This window comes from Marmota marmota, unplaced genomic scaffold (genome assembly GCF_001458135.2).
Source record: "Marmota marmota marmota unplaced genomic scaffold, marMar, whole genome shotgun sequence".
Classification (NCBI taxonomy): domain Eukaryota; kingdom Metazoa; phylum Chordata; class Mammalia; order Rodentia; family Sciuridae; genus Marmota; species Marmota marmota.
Genome location: NW_026000223.1, coordinates 8679385 through 8695155, shown reverse-complemented (window position 1 = coordinate 8695155; position 15771 = coordinate 8679385). Strand labels below are relative to the sequence as shown.

Sequence of the window (15771 nt, the reverse complement as noted above, 5' to 3'; positions counted from 1 at the left end):
CTCACTCTGTTCTTTGTTTTCAACATTATCCCGATCTCATAGGGATACAGAATTTGTGATTCCATTTAAATCATAGTCAAGCAATCACACAATTAAAGAGATAGAGAACTGTTCAGTGGTTTTCAGGAGTTAGGAATGTAGAAAAAGGATCTTAATATATCCATGAGGGGTAATGTAGGGAGCAATGTAATGATTATATGATCATGCATCTTGATTGCGGAAGTCATTACATGAATGTAAACATGGCAAGATAGCATAGCACTAAACACACAAACACACAGTTGAGGCTCTGAGGTTCTACTATCTCTATACTTCATAGAATCAATTTCCCTATGCTTACAAGAAACCTTACTGTGACTTTGATATAAATGGTATTGGTGCCAATCACCTTAGTATTGAATCTTCCTTTGTTTGAATGTGGCATGTCCCTATTTAATTCTTTGATATCTTTTATAAGATTATTGGAACTTTCACCATATATCTCACATGTGTGGTTATTTCATTATTTATTGTTCAATTTTCATTATAATAATTGTAAATGGTGTTGGTTTATTTGTTTTGACTTCCACTTCATTGGTAATATATAGATATACAATTGAGGTGTGTGTGTGTGTGTGTGTGTGTGTGTGTATGTGTTAATTCTATATTCTGCAGCATAGTTAATTTGATTTTTAGTTATGAAATTTTCTATGTTCCTTGTGATTTTTAATGAGAAAAAATTGGCTTTATGAGAAAATATTTCTATATATCACCATTAATTTTTATGCTATCTGTAGGAATATTTTTAAATAATCTTACATTTGAGGAAATTTCCACTCAATAGCTAGGTTTTGAATGTTGTGTTGTAGATGATGGTACTATTGATAATTACAAATGCCTTTCACTGTCATTTGATATGGTCTTATGATGTTGCTTCTTGGGCTGTTAACAATATGGATTACACTGAGTTTCTGAATATTGTACCGATCCTTTTTTATATTTTTAATTTGTCCAAATTAGTTATACATGACAGAAGAATATCATACATAAATGGAGTATAACTTCTCATTCTTTTGGTTGTACAAGATGTAGAATTACTTGGTTATGTAACATATATGCAAATAGGGTAAAAATGTTAAATTCATTCTACTATCCTGCCTACCCTATTTTCACACCCCTCCCTTCACTTTCCTCTTCCTAATGCAAAGTAATTTTATTCTTCCCTCGTCCTCACCCCACACTTCTGTTATTGTATCAGAGAAAACATTTGGACTTTGGTTTTTTGGGATTGGTTTATTTTGCTTAGCATGATATTTTTCATCTCCATCCATTTACTGCAAATGCCATCATCTCATTCTTCTTTAAGGCTGAGTAATATTCTATTGTGTATATATATCACATTTTTCTTATCCATGCATCTATTGAAGGGCACACTAGGTTGGTTCTATAGTTTATCGTGAATTGAGCTGCTATAAACACTGATATGGCTGCACCACTGCAATATGCTGGTTTTAAGTCCTTTGGGTATAAACCAATGAGTGGGATAACTCAGTCATATGGTGGTTCCATTCCAAGTGTTCTAGTGAACAGTTTCTTTTTGATGGCTCTAATGAGCAATGTTTATTTTTGTCTAATTTTAAATGTGTTAAAGAATGTGAATACACTAAAAAACATTCACTTTAAATGTATGAATGTGCACTTTAAATGTATGAATTTCAAATACCTTTATATATTGATAAAGGCATTTGAAACACCAATTGGAATGGTGCTACTTACACCCTTCTCCTCATTGCCACTACCTTATTTCAGGCCATGTGGTTCACCCCCAGCCTGATATTAGCAATAGCAGGAACCAAATGTCTAGGCATCACAGCACCTCTCTGGAATTCAGAAATCAAGTGGTCCCAGCACCTCAATCCAACCCTATCTTTCCACAAATTCAGCCCAGGAACCCTATTCTATTAAAGACTTGGAAAAGAAACACATACTGACAGGTTACCCCCTAATGAGAGGGTCCTTTCCACTTCCTCCTAAACACACTAAGTGCTGTCATATTCAAGGGCCAACCATCATGGGCCCATTTATTAAAAATTACATCTGTCCCTCTTAAGGTTTTACAGATCTATATAACCTCATGCCACCACAAAAAAAAAAAAAAAAGAAAAGAAAAGGATTCCTCTTCATGTGAGCCACATTTTCAAGTATATCCTAAATTCTTTATGTATGCATATTCTCTAAAAGGCTATGACATGATTTCAGAATGGGTGCAAAATGTTATAACTGAATTTGTTCACTCCACAAAATATCCTTGCATATTTCTAAAAAATACATTTAGAAAATCATATAGAAAGTAAATTAATTCTTTGTGAATACTAAGTACACTGTCAATATTGCTGAAGTTTTAGAACATAAGTTGTCATAAGAATGTCAAACAGAATTATTAACACATGTGTACATAAAAAAAGTTTTTTTTAAATCTTCTTACTCTGTACCACCTATGGACTCACAAGTACTCTCTTCTACTAGCGTTTCATGTCTATTCCCATGCAACTTCTACATAAAACAAATTGAAATATTTGTGATCAATGTGGAAAAAATTCTCAATAATAGTGATATGTCTACTTCAAGAAAGAAACATGTCAAGGACATTTATTGCTTTAACATGTGAAGAATCCAAATGCAAATGACCAGTTTCATTATATGCATAACCCCAAAGCTCTGAAATAAGAATGATCAAAGCAAAAAAAAATACTTAATATATGCATTTAATATCTTATGTAAACATTAAAGTGATAAAAATAAATGTGAAATGTATAGGATTTACAGGATAGCATAATTTAGTGAGAGTAGTATTATTATACCTTCGTTAAATAATGGGTTGAGATGCATAGTACCTGTGTCTAAGTGAGGTCATACTTTACTAACACTGGAATAGAACCTGTGATCACAGAGTATGCTTTCATTTAACAAATATTTACTACTGTGTTTACTCAATGAAATTCCTCTTTTAGGTAATAGAACACTCAAATATCAACTAAGAAAGCCAGAGAAAGGAGAGAAGTGAAAGTAATCCACAACCGCATATACATAAGTGATGATTTTACTAGTAATTTCAGAGAAAGACTGAACCCTCTCTTCAGTGGACAATGAGAAAATGATTTTACATTTTGAGTTTGAGAACTTATACCTATAAAGTGAATAAATGCCCCTAACTATATCTGCCTAACAGGATAGACCTTTAATGCTAACTACAGAATTACTAAACCCCATTCTTCCTAAATGCATAATGTTTACATCTTCACTGGCCTTTGACCAATTCAGGCGAAAAACAAAACATTCTGATCTGGCAGCACCTTCACACCTGCAGCATTCCTCTCTCTTTTCAAATCCCAAAGCGCAGTGACTCTTCGCAAGACATTTTCTACTCCATCTTTGAAAATCTTTCTTAACTCTTCTGAGAATTTTAGGGTGGGTGACAGTGAAAGTACAAATACTCTTTTATATGGAACTCCAGACTCTCCTTGTTGGTCCAGAGGTACTGAAGTATTTGGTAGTTATTCACAGCACCTGGGAAATTTGGCCTTACTTCCTGTTCCTTTCTTCAGACATCCCGGCTCATCAGTATTTGAACAGCTCTAAGGGCAAGATACTTAGACTTGTGGGAGTGTAAACACAGAACAACTCAGTTGCTCCTCCACACTCCAGAACCCAGCAGATCTGAAACACACACCTTATTTGCCTCTTCCAGAGGTGGCTTTCAGCCTCACCAAAAACCATGTCAAAACTTAATAGAGAACCAACCAACTGGGTATTCTGATTCCAGGAAGAGTTGAGGATAGATTAAAGCTACGATTATCTTCTCAAATGCACCTCTATCAAAATATTGGAAAAGAAAACTCAAAGGAAATCGAAAAGCCCTCAAAGGCATTGGTTTGCTGATATATGTTATACATATAACCCTCTGGAAGATAAAGGATCCCAAATTTATAGGTATATCCGTTTCAGTGAAGGCCAATTTCAAACCACTCTTTTTAGAAGACTTGAAAAGAGAGGCAGCAGGGCACACAGTATAATACTTTATACTAATCCCACTATAAAGATATGGTAACTATAACCTCAAGAGCAAAAATGAAACTAAATTATAAAACAATAATGATCAGTCTAAGTATTTTTAACTTATTATTTAAATTTAAATCATGTATGACAGCTAAGGAGCATAAATTCTGACATTTTAAATGATTCTGCTCTTGTGAGCATGTGTGAACTAGCTCCAGCTCACCACTACCAAGGAAATTGGTACACAGCAGAAATAGAGCCAAGTTCAGTACGGCCTGAACCATAAAAATGTGATGAACATAAGAATACAAATTAGGTCCATGGCCAAAAAGGGGTTATGTGGGTAAATGGCCCTGAAGTTGTTGCTTCTTTAGTTTCATGGTAAATCTACTTTTGGTAAAACAGATTTCTCAACACACTAAAACAGGTGTACAAGGAAAAGTGGTAGCCTTAAAGGGATTGGATTCAGATCATGTCTGAGTAAATGCCAAGTCAGAGTTTGTAGGCACTCTGAAGGAAAGTGAGGTGGTCAGACTACGGAAAGTAGAGTCAGACCTATAAGTAGAAGAAAAGAGCCTACACTCTGCCCTTGGGCTGCGAGGCTGGATAGGTCTTGTTAGTATCAGAGGATGAGAGTCTTAGGCTGTTTCTCACCTGAGTTAGAGCCACTTCTGCAGGCAAGTTAGGAAAGATAAAGTAAAAACTGGTCCTGAAAACACAGAGACAATATAGTACATAACTCAGGAGATTTTGGGCAAGGTGATTTATTTTTTTCATAGTTTCAACCCTTTAGTAGTGACAACAGAGCTGAGAGATTGTTTTTTCCTTCTTGATTCAAGCCAGTTTATGATGATAGATTTGGTACTTTCTTCTCTCTCAGATATTAGCATTCAAGGTAGTTAGGAACTGTTGCTGTAGAAGAAACCAAAACACAAAATTTAAAAGATACAAGTGATTCAATATAATTAAGAAAATGAAAACTAATCCCATAAAGGAAAAAAAAAAAACAATTACCTGTCACTTCAACTACAAATACTTTTAGTTTTTCTTTTATTTTAATCTAATATTTTTAGTTGTAGATGGACACAATACCTTTATTTTATTTATTTATTTTTATGTGGTGCTGAGAATCAAACCCAGTACCTCACACATGTGAGGCAAGCGCTCTATCACTGAGCTACAACCCCAGCCCAGATACTCTTAGTTTTATAATACACATTGCTTCCTAAAATACCCTAAGTGTTTATTTGTCCATGTTTGGTACCCATTCAAGGCAATAAATGAAGGGCCATGGAAATTTCAATTCTAAATATGTGAAATAATTTTAATTTAAAATTAAAAGGAAAAAGAAGGCTAATTCTAACTATTATATTTTATATTAAATAAAAACATCAATATGAACATAAGTGCATACATACACACACACACACACACACACACAAGGGTATATACCCATACACTGAAAGTTTTGAACAATGATCATCCCTGGATGGGCCAGGATTGACCGTGATTCATTTTTTTGCATACCTGTATTTTTAAAAAATGCTTTTAATTTGTTTAAGTGTCATAAGAAGCAGAACGATTTAGATCTCACAATTTATTGAATGAGTTAGGAGAGTGAAGGTAGACAAGATTCAGGCAATTCGAGTCTTTGGGTAGACCAGAATCTTAATACCATCAAAGCTAAAAGCATCCTTTAAAATTATGAATAATGAAACAAATTAAACATAACATGAATTCAATTACTTAAGTTAACCCTACTTAATTATAAACTTAAGTATAATGGTGAAAATTACAAAATATTTTTAAAACCAAAACAATATACAAAAAGCAGGGGTTTCTTAACAGTAACCTAGATCTAAAATCTTAATTTAAATAGCATAAAAATCAATGGAAATTGGAGAATGTTAAAATATGTGAAGCATCCCTCATGTTAAATGTAGTCTTCAAAGCTCTTTAATTCTATATGATCATATTATATGGTTCCTACTTCTATTTCCATACTTTTTATACCTCATTCCTTAATATCACAGTGGAAAATCACAAATAAAATTCTATAGAATAGTAAAAGAAAGTAAATTTTAAGATATGCTAAGGCTCAGGAAATCTACCACTCACATGTCAAGTTGACTAAAAACTAATAACTCAGGAAAGTTATAACTTAACACAAATTAGCTGGTAAAGTAAACATTCTTTGATCAATCTCTTTTCTGAGAATTTATTCCAGGACCTAACTGGACAGTTGTTCCAAGATGTTTACATCCATGCAAAGGTATTTTTATAGGATGTTTGTAATAACTAAAAACTGGTAATAGCCTAAATATTCATAACAGTAGACTTTTAAAATAAATTATTTTTATGTTACAAAGTGGTGATAGAGATCCATGTTTTAAGAAAAAGAAAGTTGTCCATAATATTCTTGAACAAAAGTATATGTAAGGTCTTCTAATATTTTACTTAGAAAAACATTTAAGAAGATGCACATATAAGTTGTTATCATACATCCTCTTTGGGTAATATGATTATGAGAATTTAACTTTAATTCTCACATCTCTCAAGGTTTCTTAGATATTTTAGTATGTATTCCATAGTACATTCAAATAAAAAATACTTTTTGAAAATAAGAAGGTATTTGCCTGGCTACCATACATTCTTCTTGCACATGAATTTCAGAATCTTTTCCCAATTCTTCTTGTCTATGTCTCAAAAAAAAAAAAAAACATTTGGGTTTACATTAACTATTTCACCATATGAACATTATTGATTTGGGGAAAGAATAGAGTAAAAACTTAAAGATGGATTGTTTCTAGTAGTTTGGTATCACAATTAGTTCTGCTATGAATACTCTCCCTCAGTGTGAATATATATATATATACACACACATACATACATATACATACATACATACACACACACATTAATGGTACACACTAATTAATGGGATCTGGTGGATTATGCATTGGCTGAACTGTAAACAGTTCTGAAACTTTCACAAATTGCTTTTGCACATTTATGCTCTCTTCAAGGGTATATAAAATTTTCAGTTCTTATACTCATATGGTTTTTGTTAAAATATTAGATAATTTTTATAATATTAGATATCATGGTAGTAACATATTGTATTTTTAATTTGTGTCTTCCACCTGAATATTGAGGTTCAGAACATTTTAGTATGTGCATTGCTCAATCAAATTCTGTCTCTTTTGTAGTACATATTGAAGTATTTTACCTATATTTTTAAAATCAGTATACCTTTCTTTTACCCATTCTTTTGTAGGAGTTCTTTTTTGCATACCATTTATACAGAATGTGAACAAATATACATTTGTTGAATACAAGTATGTCTTCCAATCCTGTGGATAACGTTTTCACCTTCATAGCAATATGTTTTAATGACTAGAAACTCCTAATTTCAACAAATCCATGGGTTTTCTTTATGGTTAATATTGTTTGTGTCTTACTAAAGATAAAAATGATATTTGATATTTCCAAATTTTAATTTTAGATATTTTATTATTTTATTGTTCACATTTATATCTAAAATAAAATTATAATGTTTTGGGGGGGCACATATTTGAAGTTGTGTTGCATTGTGTGTTTGTGTGTGTGAGTGTGTGTGTAAAGATTTTCAGATAGTAGTCAAGAATTTTTTTCAATGAAATTTTTCAACCAACCACATACTAAAATCATACTTTTCAAACTGAAATCTCTCTTTTGTCATAATTAATTAAGCTTAAAACGTTAGTCTTTCAATTTATAAAAATAACATATTCCACTAATTATTTTTCTTTAATGCTACTTCACATTGCATGTCTTTCGATGTGCATATGTGCTGAACATACCTCCATAGATTTCTAGATATTTGATGTTTCCAGTTATTTGGTATAACTTATATTATTCAAAATGAAATACTTACAACTACTAAAGTATACAAAATCCTAAATGTTCAGTTCAATTTCACAGTTGTATACATAAATGAAACCACAAGTTGGATTAAATATAATTTGTTATTAGTACTTCAGAAATATACTTCACTATACCATTAGGTACCATTTATACCTAAAAGTGCCCCTTATTCTATCTAGAGATTAGTTTTGTCTTGAATCATTTTTTATATAACATGAATAATCCCTTCTTTATTCTGGCTTCTTTCCATACTATGTCATTGAAATTTATCTTGGTTGCTATACCTAAATAATGTTTGTATGTTTTACTTACAGTACAATATTCCATTAGATAAATGTGGCAGGATTTATATATTCATTCTTCTGTTGAAAACTTTTGCACATTATGAATAAATCTACAATAAGCATTATTATACTTTCAATTAAAAAATCACTCATTGCTATTGAAGACAGAGGGATTTCTGAATCATAGGTTTACCCATTAGCTTACCTAGTGCATCCCAGATTGAAATTCACCTTTATATATGTGTTCTGCAATTTTTAATGGAATCTCTTTAAGCATCATCTCAGTAGAGGGCATCAAGGGATATTGCAGGAGGATAGAGTACAAATACAGTTATCATCTGCAGCATGTAGGTCAGCAATATGAGTGTGAGCATATGGAGTGCTGCTCTACTCAGATGCATACCCAGAAACTGGAAACTGCTGTCTCTATGCTCCTTTTGGTGCCACTCACATAGTTTTGTCCATCCCTTCATTTTGAGTCTACGAGAGCCTTTAACTGTAAAGTGAGTATTTTGGAGTTTATTTGGATCTTGTTTTTCTTTCTTTCTTTTGTTACATTCATTCCTTTTGATTGGGTAATTTAATCTATGTTCATTTAAGTGAATTATTTTACATAAGGACATAATGGTGCCTTTTGTTAATGTTTTTCTCTGTGTGCAGCTCTTTTATCCTTTTTTTCCTTTGGCTTTATTCCTTTGGATCTCTGGTCTAATTCCTAGGTCTTTGATCCATTTTTGAGTTTTGTTCAGGGTAAGAGATATGGGTTAAATTTCATTCTACTACATATGGATTTTCATATAATTCTTATTCATCTATAAAAATGATTAGGTTTGCTTTTTTAAATACCCCCCCCCATATTCTCTACATCAGAATGTATAAGAATGACATAGTTTGTTCCTTAAATATTTGGAGGATGTAATCATTTAAATTACTTTTCCATTTCTTTACTAATATCCAAATATGTCATTATTTATGTGTCTTATTTGCCACGTGACTTTGTAGTACATCCCATTGGAGTGAGTGGAGCATATTACATACACTTTTCCATGAATGATGAGTTTGCTGTTGTGATTTATTTAATTAATCAAAATATAAGTTAAAATGATTATGCAAGGGTTGGCTTAATTTGACTTGGCTTTTGTGTCCTGATGCATGCCCAAATATCAACTTTGTAAGAAAATTTAAAATTATAGCATCCAGATCTTTAATGATATCATTGAATTAATATATATTCCCATAAATGTTAGGGTGAGTGCAAAACACCCTTCCTTCAGGATAGGACAGGGAGGGGAGATTGAGAAATTAAGAAACCAAGTTTCATTGCTTATAATTATAAAACAAACTCTAGTGAGAATAACAAAGAATATTATGAATAAATATAATTGTTTTTAAAGGAACCATTTTAAGTGGTCCTAGACAATGATCAAAACATAGGTTGCAAGGTGATTTATTACATTGTTCCATACTCACTTTTCAGTGGGGGATGACTTGATGCTGCTAGTGGTAGTGTTTTCTTCTGCCATAGATCTATGAAATCAATAAATTTATTTAAAAGTGGAGAAAATTTTAAGTTCTTTTAAAGATTGTTCTTCAAGCAAACAATATCAAATATGTAACATGTCTTTTTCCAACATAAAACAACAGGCACAATCTCATTATTGAAGTGAATGCTATCAGGCACCTTGCTTTGCTGATTGGCTCTTTTCACCTCAATGTGAACTTATTCAAGCATTTATGCCATAAGCCCATCTGTAGAGGAAGGCCCCTGTACTCTATGGTATTTCTAATTCTTCAGATCAAATTAAGCCAAAACTGTCAAGTAGCACTAAAAAAAATCAATTAATCAAAACATTATATGGTACTCCATATGGCAAAATCCTGCAAATTATGTAAGGAAACTCAATATTAAATATACTAAAATGTGTGTGATTCTTTATAGTTAATATGGTGATTTCACTTACTCAGTTGATGAATCCAAAAGTTTGATACATTAGAAAGCCATTATCATCTTATACTCTAGGGAGTTAGTTATACAGAATAGTTTGAAGTACATAAAAATTAAATCACTTGCTCAAGATATCAGTTTTACATTCAAGATTTAGAATTTGTGAACAAGTTTTCCAAAGCTAAGAGTTATATTTCAGATGACATACAATACTGATTTCTGACTCTGAATCTAATATTAACAGCCATACATGTGATTTCTAGTTAAGAATTGACACTGTAATAAATATCATGGAAGCAGGTTCAAAGATCTTATCTCTAATTCAGAAAGAGATTGTGTTGTAATACAGATATCGTGTTGATGACTGACCTGAGAAGCCATGCTTAATAAAACTATTGTTAGCAAGTTCCCTTGAAATGCAGTGTCACCTGTTCTTTAAAGCCTATGGGCAATATGGCTGTTTTAACAGGATCAAAAGTCTACATGTACCTTCTAAGATATTCTCGGCAGCCATGTTTCCTCCTACAGGGATACTGGTAGTAAACTAAATGATTCTAGGGTTGAACAATACTGGAAAACACACAATGGACATCAAACCAATTTGAATGTGTCTCCAGGTCTCTCCTTATGTTGCCTTACCTATAGTCATAGTCATTTCTGATAAAACACAAATACTATTTTCTCAATTTGTTTACTGTTATAAGAGTAAATATATACAACAAGTACATACCTGTCAGCTTCACTTTCCTCTCTGAAGCATTGCTTTCTTATTTTATCCTGATTAATTAAAAGGGCAATAGTAATGATAAGCAGAGGTACGGAAACGTACAAACTGACTTGAAAGTATTGTTTTTGTGAACTACCAGGACCTCTATCTGCAGATTTTCCAGCTAGAACAGAAAATATCAATTTGAAATTAGGTCAGAGATTTCAATAACCAAATGAGACAATGGAGAAGGCATTATTATCAACATTATTCCCAAACCTCAAACACCTCATTCATATTGACTGTGAATAAAATAAAAAACAAGAAATGAACTAAGTATATAAATGTGCTGTTGGGAATATTTTACTGATGTTTTTGATTGCTCAATTTTTACACTACGTAATGTTTTCTTAGATTATATAATATTTGCAAACATTTACTAAATTATTTTCCAGTTTGTCAATTCACCTTGAAAGTCTTGCCATTTGTCAGCTTCCATAATGGTGTTGAGCCATTTTCATATTTGTTCTGTTTCTCTGAAGAAACCTTGATAGTAATACAGATTTTGGTACTGGGAAGTAGGCTGCTATTCTAACAAATGCCTAAAAATGTGGAAATGACTTTGGAACTGGAAATGGGTAAAGGATGAAGTAGTTTAATAAGCACCAAAAGAAGGGGTTAGGGCTACCACCTTGGATGGTGAAGGTGACATTGCCATGCTAGTGAACCTGGAGAGAAGAATAGCAACCAAAATGGAATTATTTGAGAAGCCATAAGATCCAACACAACTTGCCTTGCTAGATTTTGGACTTTCTTGTGACCTAGTACCACTTCCTTCTTTCCAATTTCTCCCCTTTGGAATGCATCTCCTGTTCCTATCTCACCCTTGTACTTTGGAAGCATTTAACTTGTTTGACTTCACAAATTCATAACTCTAGAGGAATTTCGACTCAGGATGAATCATAACTCTCACTCATACCTGACGTAAACTACATTCAGATGAGATTTTGGACTTGCAATTAATGCTGGAATAGGTTAAGATTTGGGAGTCTTCTGGGATAGACTGACTATAATTTTCATGTAAGAAGAATATATCCTTATAAATTTGAAGAGCATTGAATATAATATTATGGATGAATAGGCAAAAGGTGAAAGCAACCCATCAATATATGATAAATAAATAAAATATGGTATATATTCACAATAGAAAGTTATTCAGCCTTCAAAAGGAATGAAGTTTTGACATAAGCTACCTTGAGGACATTATGCTAAGTGAAATAAATCAATCACTAAAACACAAATGCTGTATATTTCCAATTATGTGAGTAGCCAAATTCATAGCAAAAGTAGAATGCCCATTTCCAGGGTCTGGGGAATAATACACAATTGACATAATGTATCATCTTTACAAGATTTTGACAAAAGCTCTAAAGAGAGATGATGGTTGCATGATGATGTACAACAAGAATGTACAATGAAGTTTACACACTGAAACGCATTTAGATCATAAAATTTGTTATGTATGGTCTGCCACAATTAAATGTGTGTGCATGTGTTATAAAAGGTCAAATATCCTAGACATGGCATCGGGAAGGGAGTGAGCAGCCTCGAGACCTGCGCCGCCATGCCCCCAGGGTGTGAGATGTGAAGAGGACTACTGGTAACTGGGGCCTGGCGGGTAGGAGAAGTGAGGGGGATAGAAACCAGGAGCAACCCAAAGAGACCAGGATTGGGGAGACACCCAGCAGGGGAGAGAGAGCCACCCCACATGGATTACTTTCTACATCCTGAGGGAAGAGACTTAGCCTGGAAAGCACGACACCACCTACTGGAAGAGAAGAAAATAGAACTCTAAGAATGCATTCTCCCCCCCCCCCTTTTATATATATATATATATTTTTTTTCTTCTTTCTTCTTTTTTTTCTTTCTTTTTTCCTTTTCTTTTCTCTCTTACTTCTTCTTTTACTTATACTCTTCTTTCTCCCTCTCTTCTCCTCCCAGCCTCCCAAGCATTCTTCTACTATGTGTAATTTACTAAATGCAAATAGGTTAATGTTTCTAGGCTTCCTATAGTCCTCCTAAGTACTTAGCTACCCCCAAATACTCCTATCTATTCTCCTGTTAATGTCCCTCTTCAGTAGAACTCTTCTCCAAAGTAGCTAAGATATACTAACCCCCATATCCTCACATCTTTCCACCTAAACATAAAGTCCTAAGACCAAACCTCAGTTCTCTATACACCATCAGAATCTGTATGTCTTTTATGAAACTAATGAATTTCCTTTAAATTATAATTGAACCCAAAATCTCTAGACATTGTCTCCCATCACAAAGGAGAGATCTCGGAGTCATACAAAAGCAAAACAAATTTATAGGAGAAAATAATAACACAGCATTCAGAGCTGGAAAGAAACATGAGCATCATGAAAAAACAAGGAAAAAAGGAACACAAACAATGCAGGACAACAGGAGTTGCTAGCCACAGCAGAGAGATTGTCAGAAAAAGACTTCAAGATATGCATGCTTCAGATGTTATGGAGTCTTAAAGAAGACCTTAGACAGCAAATGCAGATAATGAAAGATCACTTCAAGAATGAATTACATCAACAAATCCAAGAAGCAAAAGAGCAACTCTACAGGGAGATAGAGGTTATACAAAAACAACAACAAAAAAAAAAAAAGAAAGAAAAGAAATCCTGTAATGAAGGAAATTATAAACCAAATTAAAAACTCAAATTAGAGTATCATCAGTAGAGTAGAACAATTAGAAGTCAGAACATCAGACCACGAAGACAAAATATATCATCTTGAAAAGAGCCTAGACAACTCAGAAAGGCTTATAAGAAACCATGAGCAGAACATCCAAGAAATTTGGGATACCATAAAAAGACCAAATTTAAGAGTTATTGGGATAGAGGAAGGTATAGAGGTCCAAACCAAAAGAATGAGCAATCCGTTCAATGAAATAATTTTGTATTTTATTTAGAGATGTGCGTGGGCTGTCTCTCATCTAGCGAGGAGGTTCACAGGACAGGGTAGAGGAGAGTGTGGCTGCAGAGTCACAAAGCAAGACCTCCAGAGACCAAGCAGGAAGCAGGTCTAATTTTATTGCATAGTTACCACGTATATATACTCAGGCAGTAGCTAAGCAGATTACAGGCAACCACCAATGCAATTTCTGCCAACTGTCCTTGCCGCAACCAATTGAAAACTGGGCTGTGAAACAAGCACAGGGAGTGCAACATGAAGCCTCACTCCCAGGGCTGTGTCTACAGGGTAAGGCATTTTCTGCTCACATGCCTAACAAGAAGGAGTGGTTTGCCATTCAGAGGCCCTTAACGTATTCCATGTATGTAGTAATCCATGCACTTGTCCCCACATACCTATAACTAAAAAATATTTTTAAAGACTATTAAATGCTTTTGCAATAGAAGTGACCAAAAACTTTTATTATGAAATCTTCTATATCACAGGTAAGTAAATCATACTCCCTTTAGTGAAGTGTATGAGTGTGTAATATATTGAACAGATGAGATCTTTTCCCATAAGATGTTTATAGACTAAATGGAAGTTATAATAATTTGATTTTCTACTGTCAGCTAAGTATGCATGTAGAAGAGCAAAGTGTACTTTGTATTTGCTCAAGGTAGCAGAAATTTCTGCAGCCACACTCCCCTCTACCCTGTTCCATGGACCTCCTCACTAGATGAGAGAGAGCCCACACACAGATGAACATGATATCTTTATTTTATTTTTATGTGGTGCTGAGGATTTAACCCAGTGTCTCATGCATGGTAGATGAGCATATTACCTCTGAGCCACAACCCAGCCCCTAATGATTCTTTTTATTTATAAAACGAGAGAAGATAACTTCTGTAGACATATATATATATACATACATATACACACACACAAGATAACTAGTATTGCTGCCAGACTTAGAACGTATGTTAACATATGAGCCTCCCATAAATCCTTAATTTTAAAATGTGGAAATATAAGGTTATTCTTCTCTAATTTTTAATAACATGGAGGATGAAAACAGAAAAGGGGAAGATACAATAAAACAGAAATTTATCACTCTTTCTTCAAAAAGATTATGCTAAGTGAAATAAGCCAGATGTGGAAAGGCAAGTATGACATGTTCTCCCTCATATGTGGAAGCTTAAAAAAAAAGTCAAACTTAATATAGAATAATGAATAGTAGAGGTTGGTAAGAATGTGGTAGGGTGAGGAGGCTGGACAAAGAGAGGTTGAATTTTATCAGTGCTTACTGTATGCTCATGTGGCTCTATAACACTAAGGTACTTTGGGAGTGTTTAAAAGTGACAAGCATTTTAGACATGGATAACCTAGAAAATGAAGTATGCAAAAGACCTGACTGACAAATAGCTCTTCTTCCAGTACAAGCCTGTAGATACAAAGTAAGTGGACATGTTTTATAGACCTGAAAAATAAATCTTGACCTTGCTGCTCTGTCAAATAAAATCCCAAGAAATCCAAGCTACAATACTTTCATTACAAAGATATTTTACTTGATGACCTCACTTGCTTTGAAAGCACTTTGCTGTGCTGACACCAGCAATCAAAATAATAATGGCTTGATATGGAGTAGAGTTGCAAGTCAAAATAAATTTTACTGTTAAGTTTATTCAGTTTTGCTAATACATAAAAATGAGGGTGTCTTAAAAGCTAAAAGCAATTCACAGAAGTATATTGGAAAATAAAACAGAAAGGATAAAAATATATGACTACATCATGGAACAAAAAGTTATTTTTATTTAATATAAGGAATGTCTAATTATTCCTATTTATTTATGTTTTTAAAGTCTTATATTTGTGTGCCTCAAGAACATAGCCAGCATAATGGACCCAGTGAAGAGTTTATTAAAGTT

General features: G+C 33.4%; 1 protein-coding gene across 1 annotated transcript in view; it reads right to left on the bottom strand.

Moving 5' to 3' along the window:
* Positions 1-4810: 4810 nt before the first annotated feature.
* Positions 4811-15771, bottom strand: part of LOC107155342 (disintegrin and metalloproteinase domain-containing protein 5-like) — a 104459-nt gene continuing 93498 nt past the window's right edge. The window contains 3 exon segments of the mRNA XM_048792725.1: positions 4811-4947; positions 9696-9752; positions 10901-11060. Of these exon segments, the coding sequence (XP_048648682.1) occupies positions 4935-4947; positions 9696-9752; positions 10901-11060 (230 nt within the window). The 3' untranslated portion in view covers positions 4811-4934.